Source organism: Osmerus mordax, chromosome 5, assembly GCF_038355195.1.
Source record: "Osmerus mordax isolate fOsmMor3 chromosome 5, fOsmMor3.pri, whole genome shotgun sequence".
Classification (NCBI taxonomy): domain Eukaryota; kingdom Metazoa; phylum Chordata; class Actinopteri; order Osmeriformes; family Osmeridae; genus Osmerus; species Osmerus mordax.
Genome location: NC_090054.1, coordinates 17,467,287 through 17,486,785, shown reverse-complemented (window position 1 = coordinate 17,486,785; position 19,499 = coordinate 17,467,287). Strand labels below are relative to the sequence as shown.

At 52.0% G+C, this 19,499-nt stretch overlaps 1 protein-coding gene across 1 annotated transcript; it reads left to right on the top strand.

Moving 5' to 3' along the window:
• Positions 1-65: 65 nt before the first annotated feature.
• On the top strand, positions 66-18,954 carry arfgef3 (ARFGEF family member 3). Its single transcript, XM_067236515.1, has 35 exons — positions 66-150; positions 294-345; positions 944-1,025; positions 1,168-1,299; positions 1,491-1,559; positions 2,927-3,043; positions 3,284-3,390; positions 3,550-3,654; positions 3,767-4,133; positions 4,324-4,436; positions 4,539-5,322; positions 5,528-5,672; positions 6,101-6,267; positions 6,568-6,733; positions 6,839-6,946; positions 7,788-8,003; positions 8,218-8,328; positions 8,535-8,673; positions 8,789-9,085; positions 10,429-10,562; positions 10,696-10,841; positions 10,989-11,168; positions 11,294-11,435; positions 11,671-11,793; positions 11,890-11,993; positions 12,185-12,329; positions 12,747-12,875; positions 13,210-13,386; positions 13,482-13,596; positions 13,703-13,805; positions 14,801-14,932; positions 15,112-15,242; positions 16,319-16,652; positions 16,892-17,857; positions 17,983-18,954. The coding sequence occupies exons 1-35, from the start codon at positions 66-68 to the stop codon at positions 18,172-18,174; spliced, it is 6,615 nt and encodes a 2,204-aa protein (XP_067092616.1). The 3' UTR covers positions 18,175-18,954.
• The last annotated feature ends 545 nt before the right edge of the window (positions 18,955-19,499 follow it).

Below are 19,499 nucleotides of genomic sequence, written 5' to 3'. Positions count from 1 at the left end.
GATGCTGCACCTGTAAACTGTACCATCGCGGTTAGCTATTTTGCACTGTATATTGTGACTTCAGAATGGAGGAAATACTGCGGAAGCTACAGAAAGACGCATCTGGACACAAAAATAAAGCGATCCGTGATGCGTGCGTAGTCGCTTGTGGTAAGTGCGTGTTGAGTAGCCTGTATGCTGTGAGGTTTTGATTTCACCTGTGACTTGTAGTCAGAGCAAATAAAAACCGTACCTACAAAATGTTCCATCTCTAAATATTTTGATGCAACATAATTCTCTTTGGAATTCTACAGAAACCCTAAAGGCTCAAAATGGATCTTTCAAAATCCCACCATCTCAGCTGAGGTAAGCATGAGTCTCCGTCAGTTGTCAATTTCCTAACCTGCACAACACACATTTCACTCGTCATAGGTACCAAACGATGATGAAATAGTCGTGTATATTCAGTGATAGGTATACAAATAGCTGTGATGCGCTGCCCAGCTGCAGCCCATTGTGTACATGGAGTAAACGTCCAGTAACACTAATAAGACATGTCAAAGAGAGCTCTCCATAGAAGCATGATGGTTTCTGTGATCTGTGTCACGAACCATGGTTACATAATATCTCTAGTGTAACTACACAGTGGGTAGCCTACTGCCTTTGACTCACTAGAAGACAGTAGAAAAGAAGAAGACACAAAACTGGGTACAAAGTTCTAGCAGGCTAAGACAGAGATGACTGTTTAAAAACTATACAAATCAATTTGGATTTGATTAAACACGTGTGACTGGTTCTGATGAGGTGTCCCTAAGCCCGCATGCAGCATGCCAGCAACACATGCACCCCACACAACACGGAATTCATTCAAGTCAAAGTTCTGTTCCTCGAGGGTCAGGTGCCTCCGATTCTTAATCGACCAGTCAGCATAGGGACTCACTGTGTGTATGTGTGTGTGCTGCAGGGAGCGATGCCTTCTGCCTCTTCAGATGGCTCTGGAGTCCAAAAGCACCAAGCTGGCCCAGACTGCCCTCTCTGGGATGCAGGTACAACTCTGACCACTAGAGATCCTGGCGCTACTACAATATAGGCATTGTGCTTAGAAATGCATGCAGGTGTCTGTATAAATACATCCGCCTCTCTCTCTCTTTCTCTCTCTCTCTTGCTCTCTTTTTCTCCTTCCTGTAGAAGATCCTGTGTGACGACCGTTTTGTGGGGGTGGGGGTGGAGGTGCGTGAGTGTCAGATGCTGAGTCAGATGTTAGAGGCGGTCAGAGTGACCCCCTCCCTCCACGAAGACCTTCAGGTGGAGGTGATGAAGGTGAGATGAAGCCAGGGTTGTTTGGAACAGCGCTCGTATGATCATAGCCCTGCCTGTGATAAGACCATCAATCTCTCCCAGACTTTGAGTGATTGATATTTAGCGTTGCAGTTCAATGTCAGGTCGATGTGGGAGGATGGCGGTTTGAATCCTAAATGTGACAAGAGTATGTGTGTCTGTCTTCCCGGAAGGTCCTGTTATGCATCACCTACTCCTCCACCTTTGAAATCAACGGTGACTCCATCCTCAGGATAGCTGACGTAAGTGTGTGTGTATGTGTCTGTGTGCGTCACCTGATCAAGGCTGACTCTTGATATTATATAGCACTAAACACTGTCTCAGTACAATTCTATACCCCGCCCACGGCTAGCTACTGGACAAGCCATAATGAGATACATCTATGTGGAGGCTGCAGTCCTCGCGTGTGTGTGTGTGTGCGCATGAGTGAGTGTTCTCTTGCTGCCCATGATGTCATGACATTAGTCATGAGTCGAATACATTATTAATGTGTGTAGATGATCAATCCACTCCATGGCCAATATGTCTTTAGCATGTTGCGTGAGGAAAAGGTGGTCCACTTGCCTCTCATCTATTCATCTCTTGAAACATATACAGCTGAACTGTTTAATCCGCAAAGGCAATGCACAGGTTGAACTTACAGTATTTCACTCTTTTGACAGTCTGCACTCTAACAGATAGATTTGCTGTGGAGGTGTGTCCGTGTGGGTGTGTATACCTGTTGTTATTCAGCCCACTGAGGCCAAGCTACTGGTTGTCCATTAACAGCTCATAAAACCTTTTCATGACGTGTTAATGGATCTGCTCCCCTCAGGACCCTCCATCTGCTGTTAGTGTGTGTCTGGTTCTGTGTGTATTTGTGTGTGTTTACAGTAGGTGTATGTCTTGTTGTGTGTGTGTGTGTGTGTGTTTCTGCTTCCATCTGTCTGTGTGGGCAGTTTGCAAAACGTCGTAACTCCAGGAGTCTCACAGTAACAATCCACAAGCCCTCATCAATAACGGGTCTAAGCACTATAGACTTGTAATGCATGTTTCATCGACCTGACGGGGAAGACCTGGGGATAAAAACAAGCTATCCCCATCACTAGGTTTATAGAACCTCCTTTTTGTCAGTCAGTTTCTCCTTTCATTCTGGAGGGCTTTGGAGACAGAGTTGTAGAAGCCATTTGCAAGAAGGCCTTTGCTTTAAGCCACGCTGTTGTTTTGACAGAATCCTGTCACTGGTCTAATTTAGGTCCATGACACCCCCCCCCCCCTGAACAGATAGGGGTTGATGCGCTTGATTCTTTGCTGACGTGTGTGTCCCCTTTCTCACTGACCCCCCTCCGTGGTGACTCAGGGTAGGAGAGAGAGCTCACGCAAAATTCCCCGTAACCTTTCAGAGAAGAGACCTGTGTCTGACTCTACTGTTACCTTAGAGCCAGGAGAGGGGAAAACACTCACACACACACTCACCCCCCCCCCCCTCCCCACCCCACCCCTGTCTTATCACCATGGCAACATCTGACGCCATGGAAACCTCACTCTCCAGGAGGGAGTGGCTTTGTCAGACATGGGTCCATTTGTACTTCAAATCATGTTTTTCATCCGGTGCGTGTGTGTGTCCCAGGTGTGTATCGAGACCTACATGTCCAGCTGTCACCAGCGTAGCATCAACACAGCGGTGAGAGCCACCCTCGGCCAGATCCTGGGAGATCTCACCCTACAGCTCCGACACAGACAGGAGGTCGGTGACCCCTGACCCCTCACACACTCACTGATCACAGTCTCTCGGTTAGAGATATTATTTCTGTGCATTAACGCTCCTCCGTCTGCAGGGAGTGGATGGAGAGGAGATCTCGGTGCCCCCTCTTCAGCGCAGAGGTACTTTACTGCTGGGTTGAATCCATGCTTCAACTGCAAGTTCACAACCCCATACATGCCAATGAAGGACACTATTGCTTTGTGTTCATGAACTTGAAAGCAGTGTGTGTCTTTGTTTTCTCCAGATGTGTCTCCTACCACCCAGTCTCTGTGTGAGGACGTGGTGACTGTGATGACTGTCTTCTGTGAGAAGGTAGAGGGCGTTGACAGGTACGGTTTGTGTGTGTGTGTATGACTGGTTTGTGAGGAAAAATGATTGTGTTTGTTGTGTGTGTGTGTGTGTGTATTACATTCTTGCACAATGGCTTGCCTACTGAGGCAGCAGGAATGACCAATAAAGTTGTATTGTTTTATTTGATCGTTTCTCAGTGAGAACCAACTGCTGCAGCTTCTCTTCCTGGAGTGTATCCTCTCGATGCTCTCCAGCTGTCCTCCCACAATGCATCTGTACAGGGGCTTCACCGACCTCATCTGGTAAGGCCCCAGTGATGTCACATCCTGTGTATATATCCAGTGTGTATCCTCTGACCTCAGGTCACTGTCTAGGTGGTTAGCTAGTTTGTGTTTTATCTATTTACTTTCCCAGGAAACAGCTATGTCCATCCCTGGTGGTGCTGCTGGGAAATCCAGTCAATGACAAAACCATAACCTCCGCCCACACTGGAGGGGGAGGTGCAGGAGGAGTGGCAGGGGGGTACAGCTCCGGGGGTCTCGGGGAGGTGGAACTCTCCCAGGGTGGGGTGTCTGACCAGGGCCGGGGGTCAGGCTGCTCCTCCAGCGCCCCCGCCAGGATCGCCCCGGTAGTGCGCACCATCTGCTACATTGCAGCGGAGCTGGTTCGCTTGGTGGGCTGTGTGGAGTCCATGAAGCCTGTGCTGCAGTCTGTGTACCACCGCATCCTGCTCTACCCCCCGCCCCAGCACCGCGTGGAGGCCATACGCATCATGAAGGAGGTCGGGGTCACACACACGCGTTCCCTCTTCTTCGTCACTCCCTCCACCTCTCTCCCATCTCACACCCCAGTTGTTTTTGTTCACGCGCTTTGTTTTCATTGATAACATTTCGAATTGATCTGTTCATCAACGTTTCGTTTCACTGCTTCTTGTTCATTTGAAAATGACCCACCTGTGTGTGTGTGTGTAGATCCTAGGCAGTCCCCAGCGCCTGTTTGACCTGGCAGGTCCCTATGTCACTGAGCCGGAGACCAGGAAGCGCTCCTTCTCCAAGAGGAAGTCCCACCTGGATCTGCTCAAACTGTGAGCCGCACTGCTAGAGAACCCAGACTGTTGCAACAGACATCGATACTTATGTCTGTGATATGTCTGTGTTTATCGTCTATAATCCCGTGTTATTCTCAGGGTAATGGATGGCATGACGGAGGCGTGTATGAAGGGGGGCATCGAGGCGTGCTACTCGTCCGTGTCCTGTGCATGCGCCCTGCTCGGAGCTCTGGACGAGCTGTCTCATGGGCGGGGCCTGCAGTCCGAACAGGCCCGCCTGCTGCTGCGCCGATTGGATGACCTAAAGGAAGGGGCGGAGTCGACGCGGGAGTCTATGGAGATCAACGAGGCCGACTTCCAGTGGCAGCGCCGCGTCCTGTCTTCTGAGCACGCTCCGTGGGAGGCCCCCGCCCCTGAACGCAGCCCCGACATCAGCATCAGCGTTACCACAGAGACGGGCCAGACCACTCTGGAGGGGGAGTTGGGTCAGACCACTCCGGAGGAGTGCAAGGAGGAGCCACGTCTGCCCTCGCCCTCTTCCTGCAGTCAGGAGACCGACCCTGACCTGCCGGCCTGTACCAGAGAGCCGGGGGTGGAGCCAGGAGTGGGGGCACCGCCAGACGTGGTCCAGCGAAGCCACGCCCTTGTCTACCCAGACATCACCAACTTCCTGTCGGTGGAGTCGAGGGCCCGGTCCCACGGCTCGCGCTACAGCGAGAGCAACTTCAGCGTGGACGAGCAGGAGCTGTCACGGACGGAGTTCGACTCGTGTGACCAGTACTCCATGGCGGCGGAGAAGGATTCCGGAAGGTCTGACGTGTCGGACATGGGCTCGGACAACTGCTCTCTGGCGGAGGAGGAACAGACGCCACGGGACTGCCCCGGACACCGCTCCCTCCGGACCGCTGCCCTGTCTCTCAAGGTAAGAAGTGACTCTATCCTCGGACCCCTCAAACCAGTCCAACCCAACCCCTCTCTAACCCTAGATACTCTTCTATCATGAGATTCCTCTGATTGCAAGACAGCTCAACAGTAAAATGATGTGGCAAACCTGTACCAGTAAAAGTTTCGACCTTGTGGTAGATTTCTACAGCAGATAGACTTATCTCTGTTTTCCTCTACTCTAGCTGCTGAGAAACCAGGAAGCGGACCAGCAGAGTTCTCGTCTGTTCGTCCAATCCCTGGTGGCCCTGCTGCCACGCCTGCTTGGCATGGGCAGCACCACTGACGTGGACACTTCCCTCCAGAACTTCTCCTCCACCTTCTGCTCTGGTTTGCAGGCTGGTGAGACATCCTCTGTAAACTGTACAGTAACTCCTGCCTTAAGGGTGTGGCCCAGTAGTTTATATTAAACAAACCCAGTGTGTTTACTTTAGGTAGACACGGTCAACACTGCAGGACTGGGAGAACAATGCTGTGGGTGTGCTTTAGTTTCACACGGCCCACAGGATCAATGGTCTCATCCTGCTCGGTAGCAATGTTGTCTACATCTATCACAACACAGATCTTTTTTTAATTGGATTCCTTTAGCTGACAATGTGGCCATCGGACACTTAAGTGAGCAAAATGGATCCAGTGTAGTTTTTGTGTGTGTCTCAGACAGACGCCAATCATGATTGACGTGTACTGCTGAGTGGTGGTCTTTTCAGTCTAGGTTCCATGGTGTCTTCTCTGCTCCTCTGCGCCCCACCTCTCTCCAGGGGGCATCCACTCGCCAGGCTTGGAGGGCGGGGAGAGCCTGAGCTGCCAGGCCCTGATGAACGCCGACGGCCTCTACCTGGTCTCCTACTACGCTCTGCTGCTCAACCTCAAGCTCTGCTGCTGCGACTACTACCGCAGGAGAACCATGCCAGCCCTGGTCAGCCTGGTGAGCGGGGCGGGGCTGCTGTGAGGGGGGTGGAAGAGGAGGGTGGAAGAGGGGGGTGGAAGAGGAGGGTGGAAGAGGGGGGTGGAAGAGGAGGGTGGAAGAGGAGGGTGGAAGAGGAGGGTGGAAGAGGAGGGTGGAAGAGGAGGGTGGAAGAGGAGGGTGGAGGTAAAGAGGGGAGGGTGGGGGGGGGGGGGGTTGAGTACTTTTGGGCCATGCAGACTCCATTCTGCGGAGAGCACTGGAAGAGCTCGGTCTTTGCCGGCTCCCAGTGTGAGCCTCCTGCCTCCTGCCTCCCTGCAGAAGGAGTTTGTGCGTCTGATCCAGAGCAGCGGGGTCCTGGTGGTCCTGTCCCAGGCCTGGATAGAGGAGCTCTACAACCAGGTACTGGACCGGAACCTGCTGGGGGAGGCCGGCTACTGGGGCGCTCCAGAGGACCACAGCCTGCCCCTCATCACCATGCTCACAGGTACACACACACACACCTGTCTCTGATTGTTCTAAAGGTGAAGGTCAATTGTATATAATTTCATGGAATACCTGTCGATATTCAAATGTATTTGTGTTTGCTCAGACATTGATGGTCTGGGCAGCAGTGCCATTGGAGGGCAGCTGATCCGGAAGGCTTCCTCCCAGTCTCCCTTCAGCTGCGACAGGGCAGGCAGCGACTCCATCATGGCAGGTACAGGCTTGACTGGTGGGGCAGCAACATATGTGGGTTCTGTTCCATTCTATAAAGAGAACAAAGGATCCTGTTCTCTGTGTGGTATCAGGAGAGGGAGAGAATGATGGATGGATGAGGGACTGGGTGAGGGACGGAGTGAGGGATGCCGTCATCAGCTCTGCTTTAAGGGAGGGGGGGGGGGGAGGGGAGGGAAGGGAGGGAGCTAGAGTCCCAGCAGAACCTGCTCTCTCACTCTCTCTCTTTACTACCATCACTGAGAACAAAGCCACCCTGCCCGGTTACCCAGGCAACCGTTCCCTCATCTGTCAGGGAGCCAGAGCGACAGCCAGGCTGCTAGGGAGGGATGGACCAAGCAGGAACAGAGGCATGTGGGTCGTATTACCGATAATCATTTTGTAAGATAATTACGGCTACCCAGACCTACAGCAGGGAGGACCCTGATGTAATAATGAGGTGACCCTGTGTGCTGATATTAGGAGTGGCTGGGAGCAAACAGAGGATGTATGTTGGCTTGCATTCTGTTGTAAACCTCTGGGCTCTGACTGGGGGGGAGGTGTGTAAACACCACCCCAGCCAGCCCTCATAGACCTGTTCTGGCCAAGTCCTGCACTGTACATTCACTCTCTGCCCTACTTGCCTCGGGGGTATGTCCCTGTACTTACTGTAAGTCGCTCTGGATAAGAGCGTCTGCTAAATGACTACATTTAAATGTCATGTGAATCTATTAAGGGGGGTTGAGAGAATTCCATACATACTGTGGTCAAAATCCTTACTCTGAATGTCTGGCTGTCCCATGTGTATATGTACGTGTGTGTGTATGTGTGTGTGTCCATTCCAGGCAAGGTGTTTTCCCGCTACATCTTGACTGGCGTGTGGAAGAACCTGATGGACACTCTGTCCACGCCACTGACGGGGCGCATGGCAGGCAGCACCAAGGGGCTGGCCTTCATCCTGGGAGCGGAGGGGGTGAAGGAGCAGAGCCAGCGGGAGAGAGACACCATCTGCCTCAGCCTGGACGGCCTGCGCAAGGCCGCCGCTCTGAGCTGCGCTCTGGGTGAGAGCCGCACAGCACAGCACAGCCCAGCACAGCCCAGCACAGCCTGACGGCGACTGTGAGCTTTGGTCCGGGTCCAGGTGTTAACATCACCGGTCGTTTACCCAACACAGCTGTGCCTCTTCTCAACACAGCTGTACTCCTCTACCGTCACATGTATTCATGAGTAAATGAGGGTGAAAACGACGTGTATGTGTGTGTGTGTGTTCCTCAGGTGTGGCTGCCAACTGTGCCTCGGCTCTGGCCCAGATGGCCGCGGCGTCCTGTGTGCAGGAGGAGAGGGAGGAGAGGGAGGGGGGCGAGTCAGGAGATGCCATCACACAAGGTACCAATAGTAAACACCCTCCCTCCATACCTCTCTCTCTCTCTCTTGTTTTCTTTCTCTCTCACACCCAGCTCACTATGTGTGTGAGTACTTGTATATGTTATATGTTATGCCAGGTTGCCTTTCGTTGTCTTGTCCCAAGAATTTCAGTGCCCAGTCTGACCTTTCAATAAAAACTTGAAACGTGTGTCTGTGTGTGTTCCCAGTCAAGCAGCGCCTGGAGCAGATGAGCCGCCCTCAGGGTGTCCGCCTGCACACGGCTCATGTTCTCTGCATGGACGCCATCCTCAACGTGGGCCTGGAGATGGGGAGCCACAACCAGGACTGCTGGCCTCACATCTTCAGGTACACCCCCAGAGGGCAGGGCAGAGCACGGCAGGACAGGGCAGGACAGCATTATTGACCATTTATTAATTCCTCTTTTCTCTTTTATTGATCCCTTTCTCTCTGTCTGTCTCAGGGTGAGCGAGTATGTCAGCTCCCTAGAACACACCCACTTCAGTGACGGCTCCTCCCAGCCCACCATGACCATCACCCAGGCCCAGCAGGCCGTAGACCTGGGGCTGGAGTTGAGTGGCGAAGCCTGTGGGGAGGCAACAGAGCTGGGCCTGAGCCAGCCCGTCATCCAGCCCCTCTCCATCCAGGAGCTGTTGAGAGAGAGCGGCAGGGGGAAAGGTCTGGACGCGCGCAGCGGGAGCCTGATGACCGGCACCAGCGCTGCCAAGGCTGTCTGTTCCCTGTCCACTCAGGCTGACCGGTAGGACACTAAGGAGTGCACACTTTGTAGGACACTAAGGAGTGCACACTTTGTAGGACACTAAGGAGTGCACACTTTGTAGGACACTAAGGAGTGCACACTTTGTAGGGCACTAAGGAGTGCACACTTTGTAGGACACTAAGGAGTGCACACTTTGTAGGGCACTAAGGAGTGCACACTTTGTAGGGCACTGAGGAGTATCTCACTCTGTGTGGTGCTCTAGAGTGCAGATTACAGTATGTAAGACACTATGGGAGTGTTGACTTTTATAACGTCGACATCATGTTTCATTGGCAATATAAATCCTCTGACTTTGTTGATGGAGTTGTAGTCTAGTATTGTGGATTTGTGTTTTGAGTATGTCACCACCAGGGGGCGGTATATTACTGTACAATTTGCTTTGACCAGATTGTACGTCCTGCATGTGTCGTACCAATACCAGTACCGAATCATGTCAATGTAATAATTTAATTCTGTCTTTTGAATATTTTCTTACAATGATACATGGTGTTTGGTAGTGAAAAGCTGTTCTTTACTCAAATACAATCTACAAAATTTTCTTTTTGTTGACTTTTTTAATAACTAAAGCATTCACACCATATCTCCTATAATGCAAAGAAGTACGAGGGGAGTGGTATGACATTGATGGGCTAAGATAGTTGAAAGCCAGCCGTGGCTCTTCTTGACGATTCTAGATCAAGAATCAGTCACATGTTTGTCCTAGTGATGGGGCTTTGGCCAGATATTCAGAAACGGCAGCACAGTCCATTCTGACTAAGCCCTGGCCTGGCTTGGCCTTCCCTGGCCTGGCCTGCTGGGCTTACATAACCTCTGTGCTGCTTTTAGAAGAAAGAATAAAACCTATTTTATATGACAGATGTTCTGGAGGCCAAATGTAGGACCACCAAAGCACTAATGCATTACTGGCTGTAGCTGTGTAATTAGCTAGTGATGAACTCAACATTTCTATTTTTTTATCAACATTTTTATTGCTGGATAGAGTCAGATTAGAAACTGATCAAAACTTTTCTTTAATTCTTTAAAAAGTAGTCCCATCCCCCCAAAGTACTCTTTGCTCATACAATTTGGCTCATAGACTTACAAGTAGGGAGTCAGGTGGCTGAGCGGTTAGGGAGTCGGGCTAGTAATCTGAAGGTTACCGGTTCGATTCCCGGCTCTGCAAAATGACGTTGTGTCCTTGGGCAAGGCACTTCACCCTACTTGCCTCGGGGGAATGTCCCTGTACTTACTGTAAGTCGCTCTGGATAAGAGCGTCTGCTAAATGACTAAATGTAAATGTAAGTAGGAGGATGTTGTGCCCTAATGACTGTGTGTGTGCGCAGGCTATTTGAGGAAGCTGCCACCAAGCTGAACCTGGTGGCCCTGGTGGGTTTCCTCCACCAGCTGAGGAGAGCGTCCCAGTCGCAGCTCTTCTACATGGTCACAGAAACAGGAGACTACTCTCTGGCCATGCCAGGTACCACAACTGCATCCATGTTCTGCGTTTAACAGCAGAAACGTAGTGACGACTCTCACTAATGCTGTCAGTGGTTTCAGTTTGTCTGTGTGTGTCCGACGGCCTGACTGTTTTCCTGCCTGTCTTGCTGCAGGCGAGGCCAGGTCCACCCTGGACAGACAGAGCGCCCTGCACCTGTTCCGCCTGGGGGAGGCCATGCTGCGCATCGTCAGGAACAACAGTAGACCTCTCCTGCACATGATGAGGGCCTGGAGCGTGGTGGCGCCACACCTGGTGGAGGTAAGGAACTGCAGTTCTCCTCATGTGGGAATTCTCAAGCTCAATGTCTCACAAACACACACACACACACAGGAAACTCATTGTCCTTGAAACCTGATCGTGAACGATAACATCTTCTTCTCTCTCCCATCTGTCCGGTTGCCCCAGGCTGCATGCCACAAGGAACGTCACGTTTCCCAGAAGGCCGTGTCCTTCATTCACGACGTCCTGACCGAGGTCCTGACCAGCTGGGCGGAGCTTCCGCACTTTCACTTCAACGAGGCGCTGTTCCGCCCCTTTGAGCACATCATGCAGCTGGAGCTGTGTGATGAGGATGTGCAGGACCAGGTCAGCAACACACACACGTGTACACACACACGTGTACACACACACACATATACACACATACACACTTCAACATTGACAAAGACAGATATGGACATATTTGTGTTGTGTGTGTTTGTGTTGCCCAGGTGGTGACGTCCATCGGGGAGGTGGTGGAGATGTGTTCCCCTCTGATCCTGTCTGGATGGAGGCCTCTCTTTAGCGCGCTCCGAACCGTCCATGGCAACAAGACTGACACCAAAGACTATCTGATAGGAGAATACTCCATGGGTTAGTATAAAGTAATACTCACTAAACATCAATAGACAAAAGACTCCGTAGGGACTAGCTGTAAGGACTACATATCCCCCCTGGCCGTTTCAGGATCTGACCCTCTACTTTGTGTGTGTGTGTGGTGTGTGGTGTGTGGTGTGTGTGTGTGTGTGTGTGTGTGTGTGTGTGTGTGTGTGTGTGTGTGTGTGTGTGTGTGTGTGTGTGTGTGTGTGTGTGTGTGTGTGTAAACCAGGGAAGTCCCAGGCACCGGTGTTTGATGTGTTTGAAGCCTTCATCAACACAGACAACATCCAGGTGTTTGCCAATGCAGCCACAGACTACATTATGTGCCTTATGAAGTTTGTCAAAGGCTTAGGTGAGTCAGGTACTGAAAGGTATCTTTCAAGTCCATATTTTGTGTGTTTGTGTGGTTTGTGTGTGTGTGTGTATAAGACTGTGTCTGTTCCCCCAGGAGAAGTGGACTATAAGGAGATAGGAGACTGTATCAATGCCTCCACACACAGCTCCACTGACCTTTGCCTGCCTGCACTGGACTACCTAAGGAAGTGTTCGCAGGTAGGAACCATTGTCCTCAAGTCCATCACATCAGTTTCTTACAGGTGCCACACTAAAATGACTCCTTCTTTTCAGACTGAATTCAAATAGACCAGATATCTGTAAATATAAGAATGACCATTGCAAGTACACATACCTTGATGTGGCTTTAAGTGAACCCTTTGAGTTAGAAAATACATTCTGATTCATAGCTGCTGGCCAACATCTACAAGATGCCTTGCAAGCCTGTGTTCCTGGGGGCACGGCTGGCCAGTCTACCACTGAGAGGTCAGGAGAGGTCGGTGAGCAGTGAGGATGGCATGGACTGTGTCCTGGCTGAGTTTGATGACGACACAGGTGACAGGCTGATGTTTCCCTTCTGTTCTTTCTTCTCCTCTCCTCACCTCCTCTCCTCACTTCTCTTCCTCTCTCCTCCTCTCCTCTCCTCACCTCCTCTCCTCTCTCCTCACCTCTCCTCCTCTCTCCTCACCTCTCCTCCTCTCTCCTCTCCTCACCCCTCCTCTCTCCTCTCCTCCTCTCCTCACCTCTCCTCCTCTCTCCTCACCTCTCCTCACCTCTCCTCCTCTCCTCACCTCTCCTCCTCTTTCCTCTCATCACCTCTCCTCCTCACCTCTCCTCCTCTTTCCTCTCCTCACCTCTCCTCCTCTCACCTCTCCTCCTCCTCATCTCTACTCCTCTCTCCTCTCCTCGTCTCTCCTCTCTCCACTCCTCCTCTCCTTCCTAAGCAGCTGTTCTCCCTCCCTGCCTCCCCAGGTCTGATGCAGGTGTGGATCCTGCTGCTGGAGCAGCTGACTGCAGCCGTGTCCACGTGCCCCCGCCAGCACCAGCCCCCCACCCTGGACCTGCTCTTCACCCTCCTGCGAGAGGTCACACACATACCAGGTCAGACAGGCAGAGACAGACAGGGAGAGACAACCAGGCAGAGACAGACAGGCAGAGACAGACAGGCAGAGACAGACAGGCAGAGACAGACAGGCAGAGACAGACAGGCAGAGACAGGCAGGCCGAGACAGACAGGGAGAGACAGACAGGCAGAGACAGACAGGCAGAGACAGACAGGCAGAGACAGACAGGCAGAGACAGACAGAGACAGACAGACAGGCAGAGACAGACAGGGAGACGGAGATGCACACTGTCGATACCATCCTGAGAAACCAGCGGTGAAGGGCTGGTAATTTAACATCCGACTGTGACTGGTCTTTCACTTCCTCTCCAGGGCCCGGTTTTGCCATTTTCTCTGTCATCCAGCTGCTCCTCCCAGTAATGGCACTGTGGCTCCAACGTAGCCATGGAGACCACTCCTACTGGGACGTGGCGGCGGCTAACTTCAAGCACGCCATCGGTCTGTGCTGCGAGCTGGTCGTGGAGCATGTCAACAGCTTCATTCACACAGGTACAGCGTCCACGCAACGTCACACCTTACAACCGGATAGGACGTGTGCCGCGCCAGCCCTCATCACTTCAAATGTGTGCCTATAACCACTCCAGATATTGGCTATGAGAACCTGATCAACCTGATGCTGAAGGATCTGTTCAAGCTGCTGGTCGCCTGCGTGGCTGAGCCTGCTGAAGCCATCTCCAGAGTAGGCTGCTCCTGCATCAGGTGAAACACACACACACACACACGGATGCATCCACACAGCTGTTGTCTGAGCGACCTTTCAGACTGATTCCATGTGACTGTGTGTGTGTGTGTGTGTGTGTGTCAGGTATGTGTTGGTTACTGTCGGGCCTGTCTTCACTGAGGAGATGTGGAGGCTGGCATGCTGTGCTCTTCAAGACGCCTTCTCTGCCACTTTGGAGCCTGTCAAGGTAAATATAAGCAGACACACACACTGTGCCACCCTACTTTTCTGAGGTCACATCGGTCAGTTAATGTTGCTTTGTAATGTAGTAATCCACGCTTGTTTGGGCCTACAGTACGGGAGAAACCTGATGTCAAAACCCTGCTGTGCTGGTTACTCTAATACTTTCATGAGATGATCCATTAAGCTCCAGCATCGACATACATAACAATAACAACCATTGATTTAAACACAGCAGAAGTATGGATTTGTGTACGTATAAAACGCGCCTTCGTGTCACGGTGTAGCCGTATGCATTGCCCCGGCCAGCGGTGGTCCATATGCTGCGGTTATGTGACGTCTGTGAGCGCTTGTGTCACCACGTGTGGTGTGGACCTCTGGCACAGTTGTGCTTTAATATCTCACAGATATAATCTTCTTTACAGCTTAGCGTGTGCTAGCCTCTTTTTTTTTTTCTTTTTTTTTTTCTCTCTCTACAAAGCTGAGAAGGGGGGGGGGGGGACTGAAGTGCAGCGTTCAACATGGGAACATGCATATGTTCATTGACATAGAGGGGAGCTTTACATGCTCGGAACGCAGCGTTTGACCTAACGGGGGATTACCAAACCTCTCGAGTGGAGGAGAATACGCTGCGGGTGTTATCTGTGGTAACTACCAGTGCTATTGTTGATGTGGAGTTTTAATCTTTGCACACGCTGGATGTTCTTCAGTCATATTAACGACTGATCTCCGCGGGGGTGTTATGTAATAGTTGTTATTGGATAGTCATCTTGCAGTTCAAGTGCGCGTCACGCATTGTGAATTTCTCAGTGATCCTTTTAGAGATGAGGTCAGACTCATCCACTTATAGAAACGACCAATTCCATGTCAAAGTCTTTCACTGTCCCGTTGAAAACGGTTCTGTGAAAGGAACTTTGTGTGAGTGCATCAGCCTACCCACGTTATCGTGTGTGTGTCCCCGTGTGTCCGTGTGTCCCCGTGTGTCCGTGTGTGTCCTTGCAGAACCTGCTCGCATGCTTCCGTAGTGGTTCAGACAGTTTCTCTGGGGACGCGTGTGAGGTGAAGTTGGCAGCTCCTTCCCACTCCCCCGCTGCGGAGGCAGAGTACTGGAGGATCAGAGCCATGGCCCAGCAGGTCCGCACTACACACTGCACACTGCGCACTACGCACTGTGCAATATGCACTACACACTACGCACTACACACCACTGCACACTACACACTGCTGCTTAACACTACGTACTACTGTACTACCGCCTCTTAAGTTACCAGAGGAGCAAAACTATGACCCAGTGTTGTTCACTCCTCTCCAAGGTCTTCATGCTCGACACTCAGTGCTCCCCCAAGACCCCCAACAACAAGGAGGGCTTTGAGCACGCTCAGTCCTGCGTGCTCATCATCGAGCTGCCTTCGGACCAGCAGTCCAATGGTCACACTCAGAAAAGGTTGGCAAGGATTTCACTGTCTCTCTCTCAGTCTCTCTATCTCTATCTCTCTCTCTCTCTTTCTCTTTCTATCTCTCTCTGTTTTTCTCTTTCTATCTCTCTCTGTTTTTCTGTCTCTTTTCCCCTGGGTGTATATTTAAGGAATGTTATGCAAAGCAAGAATGAAGTTCCCCTGATCTTCTTCCACTCTGTCTCTCTCCCTTCGGTTTGTTTTCTTCTTTCACATGCATCAGGAAAATTGGGTAAGAGTATAAAAATGACATCATATTTTCTGTTATTCATTTTTACAAAACATCTGTACCCACCTGTATGTCAGTGCCACATGTCACCCTACGACAGGCCTGGTCCGCCCCAACACACACACACACACAGACATACACACATAAACAGCAGATGGTAGCAGATGGTCCTTGGGATAATCAGGATTGATATTCTCTAACAATGTTTCTGTAAATGACAAAAGAGCCTTACTTTTCTGGACTATAATATACTGTCCTTTGATCAGTCTCTTCAGGATTAGAACCACAATGGTGTCTGTCAGTGAGAAACAAGCCGTCTTTAGTACTGTTCCCAGAATGTCTAATATTACGCTGCTCATCCACGCGCAAAGATGTGTGTTAGATTAAAGATTGCTTGTAGAACTTGATGGCACATTAAGCTCAAAGTGTGGTGGACCCGCATTTGTAGGTTTATATCTATATATATAGTGCTGTACTCGGCACTCTGAGCTGTACAGATCTGATTGAATGGTCCTGCAGTAAATGGAGGCAGACCTGGGTCCCTGCCCAAAGGAGATGGTCTCACCTTGCCTCGCCCAGAACACCAAGCTTGATTAATCAAGCGCATGCTGAGCAGCTGAAGATGCCTTCCCATCCAAGCTGGGTCCGCACCAAAACAGCTATGTTCAGGCAGCTCTTCATCACTAGACCCAGCTGCTTTCCATCATAGCATCACGTCAGTCTAGTTGACCATTTCTGGTTGACCTTGAAGATCAAGTCAGACATGAAGTGAACCAGGATGTTAGCTTCCTAAGCATTTGTGGTGTGTGTGTGTGTGTGTTTCCTCCCCCAAACAAGGATCCCGTTCCGGACTATCGTGGTGAGCCTGCTGTCCCACCAGGTCCTGCTCCAGAACCTGTATGACATCCTACTGGAAGAGTTTGTCAAACAGCCTGAGGGTCAGGATAGGGTCACGCCCGTGACCTCTGACCCCAAGCCGGCCGGCTTCCTGCGCTACGTCTCCATGACCAACCTGGCCATCATCTTCGACCTGCTGCTGGACTCATACCGGACCGCCCGGGACTTTGACACGCGCCCAGGCCTCAAGTACCTGCTGATGAAGGTGTCTGGCGTGTGTGGTGCCGCCAACCTGTACCGCCAGTCCGCCATGAGCTTTAACATATACTTCCAGGTAGGCTGGCAGTGTAGGTGGCAGGCAGTAGCCAGGACAGGAGGGAATGTGGGGGTGCAGACCAAATCCTGCCTGTTTCATGTAAAAAAAAAAAAAAGGGATTTTTATCCAGTAAAAACGCTGACAAGTATGGAATTCGGTTACTTTGGCTCACACCCGTCCTCTCATCCCGCCCTCCTGTTCTCTTCCTCCTGTCCTCTTCCTCCTGTCCTCTTCCTCTCTTCCTCTCCCTCTTCCAGGCGCTGCTGTGTGCCACTCTGAGCCAGCAGGACAACATGACGGCCGTCCACGTGAAGAAGATACTGTACGAGGAGGAGGAGGGCGGCTCCGACTCCTCCCACCCCGGCTCGGCGTCCTCGGAGGACGAGGACATCTTCGAGGAGACGGCCCAGGTGAGCCCGCCGCGGGGGCGGGACAAGCGCCAGTGGCGTGCCCAGATCCCCTCCCTGAGCGTGGCCCCTCTGGGCAGCGCCGACTGGGCCTGGCTGGTCAAGAGGCTCCACAAGCTGTGCATGGACCTCTGCAACAGCTACATCCAGATGCACCTGGACCTGGAGAGCAGTCTGGACCAGACCCCCCTGCCCAGAGGGGGCGGAGGGGGGGATCCCCTTTTCTTCCTGCCCCTCTTCCCCTCCGAAACCTCCACCCCCTCCACCAGCGGGGGGCTGTCCGGGAGGGGGACCCCCTCCGAGGACGGCTCCCGCTGCCACCCAGGGGACACCCCCTCGGAGGAGGCCTCGAGCCCGGCCTACAGCACCAGCCTGGGCAGCCTGAGGGGGGAGAGGAAGGGGGAGGCGGCGGGAGGGGTAGGGGGGATGGAAGGGGTGGGAGGAGTGGGGGGGATGGGGGGTCGGAGGAAGGAGTGGTGGGAGAGTGCCGGGAACAAACTGTACACCATCGCCACCGACAAGACCATCAGCAAGCTGATGCTGGAGTACAAGAGGAGAAAGCAGCAGCAGCAGCATAGCCACGCCCCCGTCTTCCTGAAGGAGACCAAGATGGCCGCCGGGGGGGACAGGCGGGTTCCAGAGTCGCCGGTGGCTGCCGCGCCGCCCCCGAGGCCCCAGCAGCTGGTGGACCCGGGGCCCATGAGGCACTCGGTCAGCGCGGGGCCCGAGGTGCTACGACAGGACAAGAGGCCGCGCTCGGCGTCCACCGTCAGCTCCCACAACGTCTCCCTCAGAGACGCTGAGGCCCAAATACAGGTAGGGGTGGGACCGACGGTGTGTTTGTTTCGTGTGTTGGTGTATGCCTCCGTGCTTGTCCGTGTGTGAGAGACTGAGTTACCTCTTGGTTCCTCTGACCTGTCTGCTTGTGTTCTCAATTCCAGGCATGGACTAACATGGTTCTGACGGTGCTGAACCAGATTCTGCTCCTCCCTGACTCCACCTTCCTGGCCCTGCAGCCCGCCCTCTTCCCCTGTGTCAGTCAGCTGACCTGTCATGTGACAGACGCCCGCGTACGCCAGGCACTACGCGAGTGGCTGGGGAGAGTAGGGCGGGTCTATGATATTATTCTGTGATTGGCAGGCCGACTCACCAACAGGAGTTGTGTTACGTAGCTAATAGTATTCTGTTATTGAAGTCATGCTTTCTTATGCTGTGAGCTTTATCCCTACCATCCACTCATTGAAACAGTGAAAGCTGTCTAGAAATGCTTTTCTATTTTTTACAAACTATCGTATATACATATTTATTGTCCCCCTTGTATCTTCATGTATTTGTCTTGAGAATGTATTATTTATGGAAATGATTTTGGATCAGATTGTGTGCCATACTGTATGAAATGATCAGATCTGATCATCTTTACCTTTCTTTGTGCTTGGTCAGTGGTTGGTATATTGCACTCCTTATATGACACAATGTCTGTCTTCAGAAACACAGCACTCTATGACTATAGGCTTAAAAATCCAGCCCATTCCTAGCAGACCATCCTTACGTCTATCCTACTGTACGCTACACCAGTCAACCAAGGGGGCTGGCAAAGTTCATTGGAAGTGCAGAGTGTGGCTTTAGAACTGGGACACAGGAAGCAGAGGGGCCATAATGAGTCAAACCGCCCGTGAGTCAGCAGCTCGCTCAGTCGGGCCATGAAGCGGTCATTACCCCCAGGGTTTACTCTGTCTCTCTCCCTGGGAGGGTGGGAGAGTAGTGACCCTAATCCAGGCCTCGGCTGAGAGTTGCTGACCTGGCCTGGTTGTTTCATCGTAGATGGCTGGACACACAGCAGCCCCATCCAGCAGCCCCATCCAGCAGCCCCATCCAGCAGCCCCATCCAGCAGCCCCATCCAGCAGCCCCATCCAGCAGCCCCATCCAGCAGCCCCATCCAGCAGCCCCATCCAGCAGCCCCATCCAGCAGCCCCATCCAGCAGCCCCATCCAGCAGCCCCATCCAGCAGCCCCATCCAGCAGCCCCATCCAGCAGCCCCATCCAGCGCTGGGATACTTAACAGCTTTTATCATCATCATCAGCCCACCCCCCCTCCACCTCCCTGTACGCTCTATGTAACAACCTCACTCTCTCGTACTATCAATTTCTCTATCTCTTATCTATCTTTAACCCCCCCCCCTTCCTTTCCCAGCCTCATCCCACCACTGTCTGAGAAGTTAGGAAGGAATTGAGGGCACAGACTGTGGCACAAACATGCTGGAAATATTCGTATTGCTATTTTCCCCTCATTGCATGCTGTCGATGCATGTAAAGTTGGAATTGAATTATTGTGGAAACATGCTGTTTAAATAGAATATGCAGTTCTTCAAATCAATTTTCCTCTTGTTAAACCTCTGTGTTTGAAGTCAGACGGTCTCTTATCTGCTTACGAAATGTTGCTGCTGTTAGTTGGCACAG

What these genes read in the sequence shown, in the direction of transcription:
- arfgef3 (XM_067236515.1), top strand. Translation starts at nt 66, where the DNA reads ATGGAGGAAATACTGCGGAAGCTACAGAAAGACGCATCTGGACACAAA. An exon ending in AGCTCCGACACAGACAGGAG is followed by an intron (nt 3,044 to 3,283) that starts GTCGGTGACCCC and finishes ACTTGAAAGCAG; the next exon opens with TGTGTGTCTTTGTTTTCTCC. An exon ending in GAAGTTTGTCAAAGGCTTAG is followed by an intron (nt 11,794 to 11,889) that starts GTGAGTCAGGTA and finishes CTGTTCCCCCAG; the next exon opens with GAGAAGTGGACTATAAGGAG.